The sequence below is a fragment of the Dicentrarchus labrax genome, unplaced genomic scaffold (assembly GCF_905237075.1).
Source record: "Dicentrarchus labrax unplaced genomic scaffold, dlabrax2021, whole genome shotgun sequence".
NCBI lineage: Eukaryota > Metazoa > Chordata > Actinopteri > Moronidae > Dicentrarchus > Dicentrarchus labrax.
The window spans coordinates 21,382,342-21,402,345 of record NW_026136720.1 but is presented as its reverse complement, the minus strand read 5'-3'; the positions used below and the strand labels follow the sequence as shown (position 1 = coordinate 21,402,345).

Here is a 20,004-nt window from a genome sequence, read left to right as displayed (position 1 = left end):
ACAGAAAAATGTCCTCCGCATTTAACCCATCCCAAGTTCCAGAAGCTGTGGGCAGTCACTGTACAGATCCCGGGGGGACAAACTCCAGATCTGAGCCAGAGCCTTGATCAAGGGCACTGACTGGAGAATTAACCTAAACATACATGTTTTGATGGTGGGGGAAACCAGAGCACCTGGAGGAAACCCACACAGACACAGGGAGAACATGCAAACTGCACACAGAATGAGACTATTGGATGCACTGTAGGCAGTATAACAGGAGAACTGGATGGAGGGGAGAAAGAGCAAATCTGAATAAGAAGGTATCTTTATGCACACTGATAAGGTTATATAACATATTTTAAATGTAACATTCCAACTCTGTTCTCCCAAGTCGAAACATCATCACTCTGTCTGTAATTTCGACTCTGTGATACTGCTGACTTGGATAGTTGGGAGGGTTAAAGGGTTTTTTTTTTCCCTCATTTACACTCTTATGAGAGGTTAAGTTCCTTTTAATTAACTGTGCAGAGTGAGTGTTGACCAACATGCAGGCAGTGAAGTTGCTGGGCAGACAGGAGGCGTTGACTGTTATCGTAATGAAAGTTGATTCCCTGAGCACAGCTTCATCATCACTCCACCCAAACTAACTACTGGAGTGAGACATTTTGTACAGGCTCAGGAAACAGAGCTGCAGAACATGCATTTATGTGTAGATATAAGTATGCATTTTATGCTCATTCACAAACAAGAAAGAAAGTGATATTTTTAGCCTTGCGAGAGGCATCGCCCCCTAGCCTCGATGGCACAAACTACGAGATGGATTGCCATGAAATTTTGTACATACATTCACGGTCCGCAGAGGATGAATCCTAATGATCTTTGTGATCCCCTGACTTTACCTCTCATGATTTTTTGTAATATTTAGACACTTTTTTTAAATCCTTTTGTTATATAAAATCTGGAGTCATACACACATACAACAAATGTAACAATGTAATGTAATGATGTCTAGATAGATAAAGAAGAGTATACTTTTTGGCGTGGCTACCTTATGATTGACAAGTCATTCTCAGTATGTCCATCCAGGGCAGTGCTGATCAAATATGAATCAAGATTCTGGTACTGTGTTGCTCATTTCTCACCTAAAATGGTTTCGGAAACATATTTTTCGGTGTACTGTTTAGCTGTGTGACCATGCGATCCCCCATTGTTTCCTGCTACAAACGGCTCAATAAACAATGGGTGACGTCACGTTAGGTTTACACTTGACACAAACTGTGGCTGCAAGCCAGTTCCATAAGGTGCTTCTATAAAATGGTATAATTAAATGTCAAAATGTTACAAAGCACTCAAACAAGCAATGAAGTTCAATAATAGTCAAAGGAAGGCTTTATTTGCACGCCCACAGGAAGGATCTTACTTTGCCACGTCTTCACAGAAGGCGACAACCTCCAGGTTTTGAGCATCCTGTTCTTCCAAGGTGGCATTCTTCACCAAACCTTTTCCTTTTCCCTTGTCCTACAGAAGCAAAAGAGTCAGACACACAAACACACACAGAGTCAGGGAACTATAAAAATATCAGTAACACGGTAAAATACTTTAATCAGAAACAGGCCAGACGGAGACAGGCAGCATAGCACACATGAACTCCTTCCATCAGTTTAACAGGACTGACTGTGGATAATGAAGCTTTATGTCTTTATGGTGATTTGTGTTTGAGGATTGTAGAAGAGGCAGTTTCATTAAAAAACTATTCAGAGCTATGAATCCTAAAGCGTGAATAAACATGTCAGCAAAGGCAAGGGCTTGTCGCAGAGAAAAAAACTCTCCACACCTCCATCCATCTCTTTTAATACCTTTGTCTCTTAAATTTGTTTAACATTTAATTAAGGTTTAGTTTTTATAGCTTCGACCAGCAGATCTATAGCTGGCTCTGTCAGTTGGTCGGTCGCTTTGGCAGCCACAGTTTTCACCCTGGGAGGCTGAAATTTGGCATGGAGGTCGCGTGTTTGTGTGTGTGTTTGTGTGTGTGTTCGTGTGTGTGTGTGTGTGTGTATGTTCATGCAAATTGGCTAAAAGGGGGTGTGGCTAAAGGAGTGTCCCATTGCAAAAAATTACATAAATTCCAAATGGATTCATAGATTTTGTGGAAAGGCTGGTCATGAGCCAGCCAGCTAGCTAATCAACTGTAAGCCAATTGGAAAAAAGGGAGAGCGACAAAGTGGTCTATAACAAAAAGGCACATAATGTTTATGGATTCATGTAACATGATCAAGTTGAAGTTGTTGTAGACACTTATTCTTGGGAATCCAAGATGAAGAAAGTGACAGAGAAAGAAGAACATATGACAAATGATCCTGTGGGAAGTATCAGTTTGACTAGCAAATTAAAACGCTTCAAGACAATTATGCTGAGATATGTCCACCCTTTATCAACCACACATTTATTTTTTTATAATTTATGAGACTGAAATTTGTCATGAAGTTCAAGTGATTATGATGTGTGTGTGAATGCAGAAATGTGTGGATGGATGACTGCAGATGTCGTGAATTTGCACTTTTTAATGGTTATGTATCACCACTCTGTATCCTAGTCTACCATACACTACTTTCATTTATTACCTTGACAGAACTTGGGTCAAAGGATTTCTTGTTCACACACACACACACACACACACACACACACACACACACACACACACACACACACACACACACACACACACACACACACACACACACACACACACACACACACACACACACACACACACACACACACACACACACACACACACACACACACACACACTGTCTAGAACGTCTCCATGGAGGTAAAAGTTTAAATACACCGTACAGGGAGTGGGTCCGCTTCAGCTTTACCTCTTAAGAATTCATCATAAATACTAATACTACTTAGCTGCTTTTGGGGCTTCCCTTCATTTATGGAGGCCATGTTCCCCATTTTCTGCAGCTTATTCCTTCGGTCAGTGTTGAGATCATGTTAAAAGATAGGATGCTTCCCGCTAGGCTCTTATGCAGTTTCCAGAATCATTTGGCTCACTCAAAAAATGTTGAGCTTGCATGTCAAGTGAAAAGCTTTGCTCTTTACTGTGGAAGTAGATGTACAATGCTGTGATCGCCTCGCCTACAGACTGATTTATAAGCACTTGCTATATCGCCACTTATCCAGGGTGCGCATCAGACGGCTCGGGTCAGCTTGTAGTACTGCGGGGAGGTGATTGAACAAGTTTCAAGAGATAAAATCCCCCCTCCACGATGAAAACGGGCTAGTCAGCTGATCAGGAGAGTATGCTATTGTAGCTCTCTGCAATCCTGGTTACCGGCCCTTCAAAGTCTGGCCGAGGTACATAGATTAATATGACAGCGATCTGACCAAATTGTCTTTGCAAATAGAAAGGTCGAAATGAGACCACCAGTATTTCATAATCAAGGGTGCAGACTTTCTCCTGAATGCTGTAGCCCATCTATTGTCAACAAAGACGCACATACCACCACTGATAGACTTCTGTGATTCTGAACTGTGCCTCTCAGCCTTGATCAGTGTATAATGGGGGGGTTTGAATCAGACATTCCCTCTTTTTTAACCAGAGGTTGATTTGTCTAAAATCACTGCCAAACAAGACTATCACCATCACTTCATTCATTTTGTTGCTCAAAGAACGGACATTAGGAAGATTTATTACCAACAAGAGTCATTTGCAGCCACTCTCTCACTCCTCCTCTTGAACCTCTTTTCTTTACTTTAGTCTGTCCTCCAAGCGCCTTTCAATTCACGATTGTTGTCCAGTATGTCCAAAAAATGAAAGTCTCCTGTCTTTGCTGGAGGCCTAAGCAACAGCAGGTATTCCTGTATAGGTGAGGTGGCTGTAATTTTTTCCATAGAAACCACATCCTTCAGTAATCAGGGAGCCAAAAAGGCAGACAGCCAGCTAAAGTCTCATACTCATCATTTTCCAGCACAAATATATATGTCTGTTCACTTAAAAGTGCAAAAAAAGACTAGACAAAATTTTGGTACGTTTTATTTTGTTTCTGTCCCATTGTTTTGGTCTGATATAGTGGTGCTCTAGTGTGACATCCAGTAGCAGGTGAATTTCATATTTATAACCTTTAGGCATACATTTTGATTAATACAGTCTCTCTGGCCCACTCCGTTTAAGAAAACATAAAGAAAATGTATCCATTTCTTTCTCATTAACATTTTAAGAACTCACATTAAAGAGTTGTTCATCACACACACACACACACACACACCCCCCCCGAGATAGCTCCCTTTCCTGGAGGCTGGCCTGTTGCCGGGAACTTGCAGTAACACTCAGCCTTTTACTGCTGCCTTACTGCCAGTGGCTAAGGAATGCACTTCCTGTGGCACAGGAAATGAGAAGTGAAAGGGCCCTGCCTCTTCCTGCAACCAGGCTCTGTCTGCATAAGTGCTCTGTCATGGCTTCGAAATCCATGATTCTGACATCACTCCCAACAAGGGAGAGAGAGACAGGAGACAGGGCAGGAGAAGAAGGGAAGAATAGGGAGAGAGTAAAGGAAATGTTTGGAATGTCATAATAATAGCTTCTTCCTCCCCTCAGAGACTTCTGGGAGATTGTGAAGCCAAGAGTTATTTGATGAGCCCAGGGGACAACTACAATAACTTCCTAAAGGTTGTTTTGCCACAACTTGTTAGGTGTCAGGTCAACTTAATTTTTATAGTTCCTTTCAACCAAAACAAAAAGAAACCCTTGCCTAAGAACAGCAACATTTTATAAAATGTCACTAACATAAATGACAAAAATATACTGTCAGGTCTTACACATTCTCACTGGTGATCATCCAGTGCATATAGGGTCCAGTACAATTTGTCAAACAAGTTTTTTTCTGTCTGGTTGCAATCTGCAACTTCCCTGCTAGATGCCACTGAATGCTACACACTGGTCCTTTAATATTCTGCTGATTGATGCATATATCCATATACCCACAATCTCCCTGGTTCGATTGCAGCCAAGGATCTTTGCTGCACGTTGACCCCCCTTACTCTCTCCCCCTCGTTTCCTGCCAACTGTCACTATGTATTAAAGACGAAACTCCTAAAAAATAACATTAAAATAAAAAAATAAAAAGGTATGCCAACCCTAATTACCAAGATCACAACATCCAGCAGGTTAATCCGTTCTATCATTCAAACCATAACTGTGCAGCCCTGAGAGCAAAGACCTCCACCATGAGAGAGAAAAGTGGTGAGCTGACCTGACTTAACACTAAGAGATAGAAATCTCTAAGTCAGCATGGAGCGTGGAAAGGAGGCCAAGCCTGACACCAAACCACCTGCATCTCCCAAGGGTGAAAGGAGACTGGGTTCCTGCCTGCACAATTTCTGTCTCACATTTCAATATTTTGGCAGACATGCCTTCAAAATGTTTTGTGGTTCAAAAGGACTATTTGCACACATAATGCTCTATATTTGCTTAGCAACAACAAAAAGATCAATAAACAGAGTGAGATGACAGACAGGGAGAGAGAAAGACAGAAAACAAGAAAAAAAAGAGGGTGAGATTAAAAAACAGAAAGGTCAAAGAGGGAGAGACAAAGTAAGGATGATAAAGAAAACATTAGAAGGCAAAGGAGGAAAGAGACTAACAGAGCATACTAGCAGTGTTTATGTTTTGAGTCAGGATTGCTTCAGCAAAAACAAACATGGGCAGATAGTCCAATGAGGCTGTGTTAGCTGACTGTCACACTCACACACACACACAGACACACACAGACACAGACACACACACACAGACACACACACACACACACACACAGACACACAGACACACACACACACACACACACACACACACACACACACACACACACACACACACACACACACACACACACACACACACACACACACACACACACACACACACACACACACACACACACACACACACACCAGGCTGTACAGTGGGATAGGCCCGTCTTTGTTTCACTCTATCGATTTTGTTGGACCCGGACGGAGAGCTCCTGGTGTCTGAAGTCATGGGAATGGCTTCATATGATTCACACGTTGACTAATGCTTCATCCTTTCTCTGATTTTACTGTAACGTGTCAAGGTACAGCCTGCAATGCCAGGAACCCGCTGTAAGAAGATTATAACCCTCATGATATCTGATCTTCAGGGTCATGGAGGGTGCACTGTGGTATGTGGCCAGTAGTAGGGATGTCACACGTTCGAAAATACTTTGGGATCAAGTCGATGCCAAAATTCAGAAAAAGTACTTGTTTGTCTACAGTTTCGTAGATACCTGGGGTGAAATTCGTCCAGACCTGACGGGGGCAGCATTTATGCCTTCAAATATTCTACTCTCCGTTAAATGGCATAAGAAGAAGAAAGCCTACCTGCACATAAAAACAACACTTTGAAGATGGCGTACATTGAAGGGCAGCCGCAGCAACAGCTTTGCTTCGACTAATTGAAAAGAAGAAGAGTAAAACTGTTTTCAGATATGCAATGTCCAGAGAATTAGTTTGGGACAATTTGGCCCTTGAGACGTGTAGCACACAACAGGAGATTGTTTGTTACAGACGTTAGCGTCGTAAATCACCAGTTTCATCACCATACAATATTATATCAATTCTTTGGACAACGATACAGTATTTTGCCGATATCACAAAGTCTGTCATGATACGATTTCAATTTGATTTCGGGGCCTGCGATCAATATGACAAGACAATATCATATATGCCCATTAAAACTGTTACATTTAAATAAATTTACAAAAAGCAACTAAAATATGATTCGAAAATTGAAAATTTATTTCATCTCATAACAGTATTGTTTGCATACGGCACATGCTTTGTATATACTTCCACACAAAATAATATATGACGATATAAACTGCTGTTTTTTCGCTTTCAATATGTTCATTGATATGTATTGTATGTATCATTATATCACTATCAGACATGTACACGCCTGTTGGTTTAGGCGAAGGGTAGCGCCTACAGAGTGTGCAGGAGACTCATGATGACTGTTTTTTGCATTGATATCAATACAAACAACAGTCTCAAAACGACGACACACCACAAAACTATAACGATGGAAACGGACGGGCAGTCTGACTCCAGTCTGCCTGCCCGGTGGGAGTGACGCACAATACGCTGGGATTACAGGACTATAAGCAGGACGCACAGATTGTGTGGAAATTTTATGTTTTCAGATCACAAATGATGAAGAAAGGCATTAAAACATGATGAATAAAAAAAGCCTCATGTAAGTTGATATTGATGAGAAGATAGTCTGTATGAAAACAAAACAATTAACTGAAAAGCAGAAAGCAAACGTAAGCAGGTAAGCAGAAAAGAGTATGTTGAGTAGTTTATTTTTATTTATTACTAGAAGGCTACATGCCACTGTTGTTTTTTTGAGAAATCAAAAACAGAGATGACCAAAAGTCAGTTATGCCAGTCAGTGTGATGCCGAGGCTTTTCACAGTCTGTTAAGGTTTTAAACCCTCACTGTATACTAATTGATGCCACAGTTACCCAATTTAACAACTTATAGTTTTACACATTTTAAATGGATCCCTCTTTTCTTCCAAATCTCTGAACGATCTTTGATTCGTTTTTTCCATACTAACAGACAGGCAAGACATGGAACTTGTCAAACGTTATTTTTCCACATTTTCCAGACCTGACTGTCCTGACAAATGTCTATATTGGCAAAATTCAAGTCTGGAAAAGAGATGTTTTTGTTCTGGGTGTCCTACATCACTTAGTTGGCCACATTCTGCTCCAGAGTGAGGCATAATCAATTTGGAAACATGCAAGTCCTGCTTCTACAAAATGACACCGACATAAAACTATTCATGCTATTTTCTAGGGTTACTTAACCTCATGGTTGACTGAAAAGAACTGTTACACAACTTTTTAGATATTCTGAAAGATGCTATTAATGGAAACAACATTTTGCTGTTCTGAAAAGTTGGTTAGAGGAGAACATTAGTTCCACTACGGAGCAATATCCTCATTAGTGGATAGAGGATTAGTGGACCTGTTATGTTTGTTTTAGTGCATGCGCAAAAAGACACACATGCATGTGCATGCTGGTGACACCTAACATAGTCTTGTTGTAATATTTTACTAATTGACAGTTTGCCGAACACGCCAAGAAACGCAGCAATGATCCAGCATAACACAGGGAAGAAGGTCAACAAACTATTGCAGGTTTAACTTGCAGTTTTTCACCATTTTGCCTTGGGGGAGCAAATTCTTTCCAGTCTTAGTTAGTCACTTTGCAATGTACCAGTATAGTAGTATTAATTCAAAATATATTGAAAGCAAACGATAATACCGTAATCAGTCTTCACATAAAATTGCTTTACCCTACATCTCTCCAAGGCTTTTCATGCTTGCTGCTGATATACATGCATATAAAAAGGTCAGACGTTAAAAACGGAGCAGAAAGATTTTAGCAACAAATGTCGTGTTGTCCCTCGAGTTTAACGGACAAGAATGTGATCAGCTTGAGGAACTTCGTGGTGTCTCCCATTGGACACAGATATGCAGCGACAGAGTACAGTTGCAGAACTGAAAGGCTTAACCAACCACAGCCATGACTGGTGGCTGGTGGTAATTCCAAGCCCAACATCAGTATTGAGTTACAGTACACATGCAGACATTAGACACCTCCTTTCCTCTCTGTGCCAGACTAATGAAAATTACCTGAGACTATCCACAGGAAACCTGAACTCCTATATTAACTAGCCACTGTCAATATTTGACTAGCCTACAGGTTTTTAAAATAAAGACGCTGTATAGCAAAGGGACATTATAGATATTTCATTCTGTAATATATATTATTACAAACTGTACAATTAACACAAATAATGAACTCAGTAACTGCAAGAAGTTTATCTAAAACAAGTGATTTGGACGAATTTTGAGCAAATTATTTTTGTTTCGGGAACTTTTTATACAATTCTCTGCTTGTATTATCTATTTTTCTTAATTTTTAACAATCATACTCACTTAATAGGCGTCTTTTATTTGACACACTTCCTGTCCTTGACGCTTGGCCATTGTTCTATTAGAAAATGTAATTAACAACATTACATTTACTTTTCTTCACAGAAGTACACCGAATGCTGAGATCCAGGCCTACTGTGAATATTTTCAAGGTTTTCTAGCAGGCCTTAAAGTCAAGAAGGCATTGCTATCCCCCATGAAGCTTTGGCGACCCCTAGTGGGGGTCCCGACCCCTAGGTTGGGAACCACTGCTGTAAAGGTTTTGAGCTCTTCAGAACTTCAAGTCTCTACTAAGGAAGCAAAATGTACTACAGTTGCTTCAGTCATCATTTTACAATAAAACTTTGTGTGGGAAACACTGAGTGATGCTGCCATGCTCATCCAGCACTTACAGAAGAAGAAAATGAAGATTGATTTTAATGGGTTGTGAATAGTCAGCAACCTCAAACTGTCTAGCTAAAATGTTTTGGGCTGCATACATGAACAACTTCTGTTTGGATACAGCTTAATTGGTGAGACTTGGTGCCTGTGAGAAGTTCAGTGGTTTGCATCAGAGGAACCAGCTGCTCAGAAAACCCAAATCAACTTCTTCTTTCGATCAGGAAATGACTGATGGCTAACTAACTCACATTTCCTGTGATGAACTGACATCTATGGTTTAAACAAAAATGTGGTTCAAGTGAGAGACTGACTGTCAAACAGACACGTTGATTAGTTTGCTTTTTTGTTATTGGAGGAACTTTAAGTCATCTGGCGAGTTACAAACACTACTCTCACCAATCTTGATGCTCACTGGACTGTTTTGCTCTGAAACATTGCATAATTTGCCTAATTCCCTAAATACTAAAAGTTACGTTCATTAGTATCTGGTTTCTACCTGCTTCCACTCTCCATCTTCCACAATGAGTCTCCTGTTTTCTGCCAGTAAACAAGGTCAAAGGTTAGGAAACATAGAGCTGTTGGCCAAGTGAGTCACACCGTTAACTGGAATCCATGCCACATCCCTGTACTACACGATCCTTTAACCCTGCAATCTGTCTTCTGGAACAAAATGTAGAGAGTGTCAAGTATGCTGCAGCATCTCATACTTGGGTTTAAGGTGCAATTAGTTGATAATAAAAGAAAACGTGGCACAGTCTGGAGTGGGATGGTATGGAGGTGTGAGAGATGTAAAAGAGCTGCTGGAGAACTTTAAGTCTGTGGGGGAGGAGAATTGACGGTGTATTACATTGGGAAAATGTACAGTGAATGCTGACATACTGTAGATTTCCATTTCACACATATACTCAGTGGTTTGAATTGCAGCACATGTTCAGATAAAAATCAGCCTACAAGACATTTGAAGGAACAGCGCAAGAACAAACAGGCATAGACACAGTCGCTCAATCTGCAATGAAAGGGCATTCAAAATACTTGAGCCTGTGTTTTAACACTATTACCCAAACATTAATCTAGCTGACTGGTTTGTGTGTCTAACTATAGAAATTGTCCATTAACCCCACTCATATGGTGCATTTTCAGTACTATATTACTTAAAAACTGGTTAATGTTTAATTAAAAAGATCATTGGTCATCAGTTGGTAAAACAACAAATCTGCTTCACATTTTTTTGTACCTTTCCTCTCTTTACATAGTTAAAGACTGGATTCAGTCCAGACTACTGTATGTATGCATATATCTCACTAAAGTCCTTACCATTTCTTCTCTGGATTTGAAGATCTCTGGCACGAACCACAAAAAACAAGTTACACTGAACCAGTTCGGAACCACCACACTTCTGAAACAATTGTGAGGATAAGTAATATGAATTTGTGTTGGCCATGGTAAATGACTTTCAGTGTTGCTTTGCAAACAGTAGGAGCCAGGTCTGAACAGGCATTGGTGCTGCGAGGCGTGACGGCTGAACTGCAGATAGAGCTATTTGTTTGACTGCTGATTATCACTAACCTACAGCTCCATATCCAAATGCCACAGCAAGGGATTAGTAGACCGGCACAACAGGCAGTCAGTGAATGGAAGGAGGGAGACTGATGGTGAGGAGAAGAAATATAGACAGAAATCAGTAGAGTGACTGAGATACTGTGAAGACAGAGGAACAGACAGTAAATATAGACAGAAAGAAACGAGTGAAACTGAAAGAAAGTTTGAGACAGAGGGAATGAGAGGCAAGCAAACAACAAAGACTAAAACAGGAAGAGAATGAGACATACAGTAGAGCTGGTGTGACTGTACGGTAGATAACACCGGTTCTGTCTACGTCTCCAAGTTCAAGCTCATTTGTTCCATTTTACACCCCTCTGCCCACACTACCACATCTTACACTACACTCTTGCCAACCACAACAAGGCTTGGTAAACTTCAGGCTGACTTACAGTCATCCAACTACTCATCTTGGAAATAACAGTATTAAAAAAAAAACTTCTTCGGGCACATAATTGCAAGTGAAACAACGAGACAAAACAATTACAATCGTGCCAGGGGAATCCCTCGTGAATTCTGACTTTTGCTGATTGAGCTTGTCCACTTTTACATTTCTGTGCAGTAGGAGTTAAAACTTATGTTTGCATGTGGTTAGATCAAAGAAAAATGGTTTCTTTAAATACAAGCAACTCCTAAAAGGATTCTGGTAGGCTACATGCTAAGCCAAGTTTGACTAGTCTGACCCCATTGGCATGTGACATTACATGCGACTCGTAACAAGATTGTATCCAGAATCAATATCAATCAATATTGTCAAGGTTACGGCCAGCAGCCTAGCACCAACCTAGACTCAAATGAAAAACTGTTTTGTTTTCTTTCCAGTTAAAACGTTGTGTTCTCTGAAAAGTATAGAGATTTTTTACGTGGCTTCGACAAACGTGTCAGTTTACCCTTGCGACCACAATATGACAGGACTCAAACCAGCATTTGAGAATGTGTTGTGGGGCAGTGGAGGATTTCATTAAGCTTTCAGAACAAGGGTTAAGAAGTGTCTGATGTCTGGATCTGTTCTGTAACTCAACACCAGCCTCTCTAACTGATCAGCCTACACACAGACTGTAGAGTTATTTTTATCAGTTGTACTTTCATAAAAACAAAGGTGGGTGTTTTCTGTCCTCGCTGACATTTCCCGATAGGAAGTTGATGCAGTAAAATAATTACTCTACAATCAGCCATTATAAAAATTAAGTAGAACAACAACACAGTTTTTATAGCAGGTATCCATCAACCTGTTAGATTCACATTATCTCATGAAGGCTAATGAATGCAATGCTCTTTAGCAACTCACTCTTGTAGCTGATCTTGTATTTCTGGACAGCATTCTGCATTAATGCACCACAAATCATCAACAGACTTTTCAAATTAGTCTACATCTTTAACAACAGTACCCCACTAAAGTAACTTTGACAACAATAAAACAAGATACGTTCACTGCCAAGGTTTAACGAGATGAAGCAAGTTTCAAGTCTAGCTAAGATAGAAAACTCAATCAATCTACAACACCACTGCATGCTTTGACAAATGTTTTAGCTGCAATGTAAATGCATATGTAGACAACAGGCAAAAAAAACATGCAAAACATTGGTTTGGTCTTTTAAGGGAAGAAAGACAAAAACAGTTTTCAGGGGACTGCTATATCTGAGTCTTTCTTGGAAAGTAAGGCCAAACTGCTCTGCCCTCAACCAAGTTAGGTCATCACTATTAACTAATTCAATCATGCATGTGGTCCAAGCAGGCAAATAAAGAGAAAGCACCTTTTTAAAAAGATCATTATGTGGTTAAGTAGCTCTTGGTATTATAGTCTGTGGTTAGAAGTCTAGTTTCACTCATATGTTCCTGTTTTTAAGCCCATCTAACAGACACTAGCCTCACTGCTTTCAGATTTTTCTCTTCTGTCATGATGTTAGAGTATTAAAAACTAAAAAAAAAAATTTCAAGCTACTGATTCACATCTTTTTAGGCTTTTATTGTCAATATAGGAATTATTGTGTTTTGTGCCCTAATCACGGTTGTACAGCACTCCACAGGTATTCATACTTTATGAAAATACATCACCTTTCTTCCTTAACCCTGTGTCTAGACCACAAGCATCATGACGGCATTGTGATCACATGACAACAGCATTCACGCAACACTGAAGCAACTGTCTGGACTGGTTCCATCTTGTCCACTTATTTCAAAGTGTCAAGCAGCAAAGGAGCCGCCAAAACTTCTGTGCAGTGTGCAGTTTTCCTTTGATATATGCGAGTATTCCTGATCTATTCAAGCATTAACGATGATGCATATGCTTGACACTTGAGTTATTCATAATATTACATTGAACCTGTCCACAAATAAACTATAATTAATACAAAAAAATAATAATGATAAAATCCTAAAATCTGTAGTAAATTGTAGTAAACCCAGGAAGTGGGTTCCAACATGGGCGCCGACTGCCATGCAATAGATGGAACAAGTGGAGCGAGCAAACACACATACTATCTCTCACTAACAACATGCAGATAAAAAAAAAATCTGTGTACAGGGACGTATGTGAAGAACGCGTCAGTCTGACCAGCAAACGCAGGCTTGAACCTAGACATAACAGATAAAGGCATGTGTAAACAAATACCATTTCATCCTTTCAAAGAAACAGACATTCCTTGAAGACACAGTTGGATGTACAGACTGGACGAGTTGCCTTTGAAGAGTGGTAAAGTTTATGTCTGGACTTGAAAGACCTACTGGACCAGCACACTGAAACTGCCCTTGGCTGATCATAATCTTCCCGAACATTGTTTTCAAATTGTGTCCAATTTCTGCAACCAGGGGGAATTCTGGAAATAAAGCCCTTGTGCACTGTTTAAGTTTAATTATCACCCTGCTGTGGGAAACATACCACAGAGACTAATTGTTTGGTCATGACACAGAGAAACACAATGAACAGGAAAAGGGCGTCTTGAAAACTGCCAAAAAAACCGAGACTGTCCAACAGCATAGCCTGCACAGACCTTAAAAATACGTAATAGTAGTCATTTTCAACCACTGTTGGCCATGTAAAGGAATATCTTGATGAGAGGATTCCAGTATTATTTGTGTCTTGTACTCTACCAGAATGTGCACGGGGAGGGACATGCATGCTCAGTACAGGGGTGACTATTTACATTTCTAGGGCAATAATACATATTAACAGCCAGACGTGTGAGCTCAGACTTCCCCTGTCCAAACATGATGAAGGAGCTTTTCACTTCAGTCACAATAACTGACAAAAGCACTTCTAATGAGGGATGTAATATCTTTTAGTAATTCATTTCGAGGCAGAAGATTCACCACTTCGGCTTAATCTGACTCACAAATACTGAATAAAGAGGAAGACATATGTTCGTGTTTGGCTGGTAGGCCTCAATATGGTTGTGCTGCTGTAGACTAAAACGCTTGTCTTGTCTATACTCAGAGCTGCCGGCCAAGTGACAGATGGTTGTTTAGTTTTAGGGGGGAAAAAGATTTAGAGGCAACAATATCCCATGCCACTTGCTCACAGCACTGTGCCAAATGAATGTTCTAAATATTCATCACAAGGAATTAGATCACTCATGTCTTGCATGGCAAAATTAAATCACAGAATGTGGTTGCAAAGAAATTGTGGGGTGACAGTGGGTAGCCAACCACAGTGAAAAAAATTAATTACAGGGAGCAGAACTGAAGAGGATGTTTAGCTTGTGCTAGTGAATGAACAAGGAGTATACATGCAGTTGTAAGCCAGATGGTTGTTTTGGTTGAAGAAGAAAATCCACTGTCATCTGCTGTGATTAAACATTACTCACACACATCCACACCCACACACACACACACACACACACACACACACACACACACACACACACACTTGTGTTGCAAGAGGTGTGGTTTTATTTAGTAATTTATTCTGCAATGCATATTTGTGCCTATACTGTCAACAGTGTTCAAAGACAGATTGCTGTTGGTAAATGGACTTTTCAGGGTGGCACTGGACTAGCATGTTGAAATCCCTGCTCTGGATAGGAAGACATGGTTGGGGATGATGAATAATCAACACTGGGCAAGTAGCAAGGTAGTTAACCCACTGGTTCAGCTACACTGCTCAGTGGCTAACAGCAAGAAGTCGGTGACTGACTGGTGCAGTCAGCAGGTGTGAACAGAATGCAATGAATGAATTCAAACTTTTACTGTGATCCTACCTGGTTGTTTGGTTTGTGCGGTGAGGAGGTCCCTGGGATGTTGAGCGAGTGACTCCTAGTGACAGCCGCTCCTGTTGATGCTCTCCTATGCTGTGAGCGAACTGACTGTGGCGCTTTCGCCTCCAGTGGGGGGCTGCTTCTACTGCTGTTCCCTTCAGTCTCAAGCACTGCATCCCAAGGATCCCCTGCAGGAACTCCTGGTACTGTCTGTGCAGCTCCTCCTGATGCCAGGGATGCTTCCTCGTTCTCAGCTTTACGCTTTGTAAGTGGGTCTAGATCCAGCCAGTCAAAGCGGCTGATGCTAGAGGATTCTGTCACTGCTGGCTGCTGCGGTGGAGGGTGGGGTGCCAGAGAAGCTGTGCCCGCTTTAGAGGAATCTAGGTCAGTGCTGGCCGATTTGCCATTCTTCAAGTATTCTGAGGTGCTGGCAATCTTGTCGAACAGTTTGGCCATCTCTGGATCCACGGTTGGCTGCGGGAAGACCATGGCTGCAGCAGGCTGGATGGGAGTAAAGGCCATGAAGGATGGCTGCTGTGCCGACATGGTCATGAAGGGTGACATGGTTGGAGTGAAGCCATTCTGAAATGGTTTGGGGAATGGAGCAGAGGGGAACACAGGGGCAGGCTGATGGGTGGGAGTGGACACACTGGAGCTAGATGGGGTGGGCAGCACAGGTGTCCACTGGCTGCTCTGGAAAGGAGAGGAGCTACAGGCATGGCCTCCAGGATAGGAGGCGCTGAGGTTAAACCCCAGTAGTGACGAAGGACGGGACACTCTGCTGTTCGCCCCAAAGTTTTCATCCAGTAGGAGCTTTTCAAGTTCCTCATTCGTCAGCTTGTCCACATCAATATCCCTGAACTTGTCCTTCTCTGCCTGCTTCTTGGTCTCTGGGAAGACAATGAGGTCCTTTTCTGGTCTATTAGTAGAGGGAAAAGGTTGAGGAGCAGTAGTGGTAGATTTAGATGGTTTTGAGAAGGATGAGGATGCTGCAGAGGAAGATGAGGATGTTGAAGCTGAAAAAGTATGTCTCTTCTCCCTTTGCAATTTTGCTAAAGCCTCTTCCTCCATGCGGAGGGCTTCTTCTTTACCCACAACCCCCTTTGGCTGGGGGACATCCAGCTTGAACCCATTACCACTTGTTATCTGGGCCATTCTGTCAACTGGAAGGTGCCATGAGTGCAACAGCTTTTAAGTCAGAGTGGCCCAAAGGATTGCGTGGCAATTCTTTAAACACCTAAAAAAGGGGGAAAACATTGGGATTAATTACATCATATGGTGGTCAAACAGGTTCAAAGATATCAGTATATGATGTAGAATAACTTTGAACTGTAACTGTAATGTAATAAAATGTAAATATATCTGTATATGAGAAGGGTAAATATACTGCATTTATACAAAGCACTTCACACTGCACGACACACACGCAATGCTGAGATGGGCATCAGGAGCAAGTGTGGTTCAATGTTTTGCTATACGACCACTGCATCATGTGGACAGCAGGAGCCAAGGATTGAACCACCAACCCTTATCTGCAAGGGATGACCCGCTCTTCCTCTTGAGCCACAGCCTCCCAAGGGTCAGCATCGTTTTTTAAAAGGCAGTTCTTTATCTAAGGTTTCCCTAAGCCTTGTTGCTGTAACCAGGCTTTGATTGCTTATTGATTGGCTGCCATTTGTTATATATGCACAGCCAATAATTACTTGTGCTAGTTTTAGAGTCAAGGGCATCAATTAATTAGGTCAAATAACCAGCACGGGCTACACGCTAACCTACAGCCACGTGTAATTGATCAGCTTACTCACACCAAGTTATCCTCTACTAGTGTACCTGTAGATTGTTTACTTCTTGCACATTGTTTAACCAAACACCCTGACTGACCACATACCAAAAAATAGAATTAAACAAAGGAATTTATAATAAAAGAGGTGACATATGACTCACACCACTTATTGGCATGTAGTTAACTTACAAATCTGTGTAAGACAGGAACTGACAATTGAGGAACTAACAATGAGTTGTGATTAAAAATTAATCTGTGTAGGACAGGAACTGACAATTCAGGAACTAACAATGAGTTGTCATTAACGATTAATCTGACAATATCTGACAATCTCACATCCCGAGGTGATGTCGTCAACCTGCTTGTTTTTTCTCCAACCAACCCTCAAAAACTCAAAGTTGTTACCAAAAAAGGGCATCTTCCATTTTTGATCATCCTAATTATCTATGGTTAGCCTACAACAGGAAGGAGCCAATAGTATCCCTTGTCTATGACATGAGAAAAACATTGCTGCAAAGACTGTTTTGTGGTCCTAAAATGACACGGCGAGTTCTCAAAGCAACCATTCATCGAACAATCACAGCCCCTGGGTTGAGTGAGTTCCTTCCCTCCCCAGGCGTCACCGGCCTCTCCTGAGCTTCCCCTCCCATTGTGGTGGAGAAGGCTGGCTGTGCTGGGGCTCAGGCTAGCCTAGCACTATTGTGCAGCTGAGGAATTTGGCATGCTAAGCAGCCCGACGGGTCTCTCTCTCTCTCTCTCTCTCTCTCTCTCTCTCTCTCTGGCCCACTCTGTTAGCATTATGTTAGCACCATGGCCCAAGACTGTCTTATCAGCTGTGCTAACACCAGCGGGCAGTGACAATGTGGCGGCATTCATTAAGCATTTGACTAGGAGAGCTTAGTGCCAACTTTGCCAAGAACACAGCTTGGAGACACTAAATGCATAAAAAGAAAGGTCATCGTCTTTTGGCACCTGCTTTCACTGATGGCTCAATTCTGTGCAGAAATGTCACATGCTCTAACTGAAGTAGTTCATCTGTATATGATTGATTTTGCACGCAGTAAGAATGCATGCTCTGACAGATTGAATCTCAGTAGTTAAAGTCACTGTGGCATAGTTAACAGGTCAGAGCCCCAACTGCCAAGTGCTCAAGTTAACACACTGAGCCACAAATTACACAGCAGCTACTTCCTGGTTCTGTATGTAAACACTGGGTCAAACTGAGAAAGCATGTAATGTGATAAATGTTCATAAACATTAGTCTTGGTTGTCATTAACTGCTTTGCATTGTAGATTACTGCAAACTGGGAACATCAATATCTAATTCAAGGAAGGCTGAGAAACGGACAATGGGTTGTATGCTATTTTAACAAAGATTAAGCGGGCCTCAAGCTACACCAAGATAACCAAAACCATGGCTAAACACAAAACATCCTGAATCAAGATAGCTAGCAATATGCTTAAAATCCATATATGGCGACAGGAGAAAATAGAAAAGGAGGAAAACCCCACGTATGAAGAAAGCTGCAGCCAAGACAAATACTGCAAACTCCGTTCTACTGCACCATGACAAAGGATGGCAGAGTCCAGGTCCTGTGAGAGCATAATTCAACATTTAAGGATAATAATAGTGTTGTTAAAGTATTGAGAAGACAACAGGTACCCGAGTCATAAGCCTCCAGTGAAGTGCTCACTTGGGTGAAAAGATTTAAGGATGCAGGGATCACATAAACAAACTGGGACTCTGGGAGTATGAAGAATTCCCAGATTATTTGCTTAATGGCTTGACAAAACCACCATCATGTTTTTTTTAACCCCTAACCTACAATTTATTTTTACTGTCCTTTCAGTAGCTTTAAAGTTGTAAAATCATCTTAATCAGCTTGTTCCAGATTTTCAATGAAACTTAAAGATTTACATATTGATGTATGACAGAATCAATCCAATCAACCAATGTGAAACTTCTACATATTTTAGCATCATTTTATAAATATTTCCACCAACTCCAGACATATTTGGTATCTTCTGAAACCTTGGGATCTCCACTAAAATTTAAAAACTGTTCTGTGGGTTTGAACATACTTTGAAGAGGTTAAAGGATAGGGTTATTTTGCCCATATGAACATTCCTACAGGTTTTGCTTGCTGTAGTCGTTACTCCTGTTCATACTGACCATGAACATATCCATTCTTGATGAAGTGAAAGGGAACAAAATACAAAAAATAAAAACATTCCAAAGTATATCTGATGCTAGTACAAGGCAGGCAAATCAAGTGGATGTCTTCCAAGGTTACAGTCTTTTTAGTACAAAAAAAATCTTCTTTGTGTTACTATCAAGAAGAGAAGACTGTAACTTCGGAAGATACCTGCTTAATTTGACCAACTCAGACATAATACATTTTTGAACGAGGAAAGACATACATTTTGTCCCCTCTCTCTTCTACTGAAAGCGCATTAGGGAGGGATCTCTTAATGACCAGTATGAACAGGAAGAATGACTATAGCAAGCAAAACCTGTTTCAATGTCCATACGGGCACCTGGCAATCGTTTTAAGATAGATTCAAAAACTGTTAGCCTACCCTTTAATTTGACCTAATGGGGCCTAATGGGTGAGAGTTTGTCTTCCAATAGCTGTGCTAAAGTGCAGCTGTTAGCAGGACACTCAACCGCTGATCAAAGTACAGGACAACATCTTTAAAAAAAGGAAAATAAGTAACCAGGTCAAGTTTATAGATTTATAAGATATGTTCTGGGGTTGTTGGGAGAGGAAACAATACAGCTAAATGTAATTTTCTTTTTCTGGACTGGCTTGTCTATTGCTGAGCCTACGCAGAATATTAAGTCTATAAAAAGAAACAGAAACAAAAACAAAGACTGACAGCACCATTTAAGAGCACCGGGGGACTGAAATCCCAACCGTCCACTTGGCCAACATCCCAAACAAAAACATATAGCTGTGACACTGTGGTTTACTATAACTGTTGACTCCTTATTTTATGTACAAATTCATGCAGAGTAACAAACCTCCAAGC

At 41.0% G+C, this 20,004-nt stretch overlaps 1 protein-coding gene across 2 annotated transcripts in view; it reads right to left on the bottom strand.

Moving 5' to 3' along the window:
- The window catches only part of pik3c2a (phosphatidylinositol-4-phosphate 3-kinase, catalytic subunit type 2 alpha), a 48,576-nt gene that overhangs the window by 27,423 nt on the left and 1,149 nt on the right, over window positions 1-20,004 (bottom strand). For both annotated transcript variants that reach the window (XM_051380739.1, XM_051380740.1), the window contains exons 2-3: window positions 15,192-16,425; window positions 1,403-1,500 (exon numbers count right to left, since the gene is read on the bottom strand). In XM_051380739.1, coding sequence (XP_051236699.1) covers window positions 1,403-1,500; window positions 15,192-16,343 — 1,250 coding nt within the window. In that variant the 5' untranslated portion in view covers window positions 16,344-16,425. The remainder of the gene's footprint in view (window positions 1-1,402; window positions 1,501-15,191; window positions 16,426-20,004) is intronic.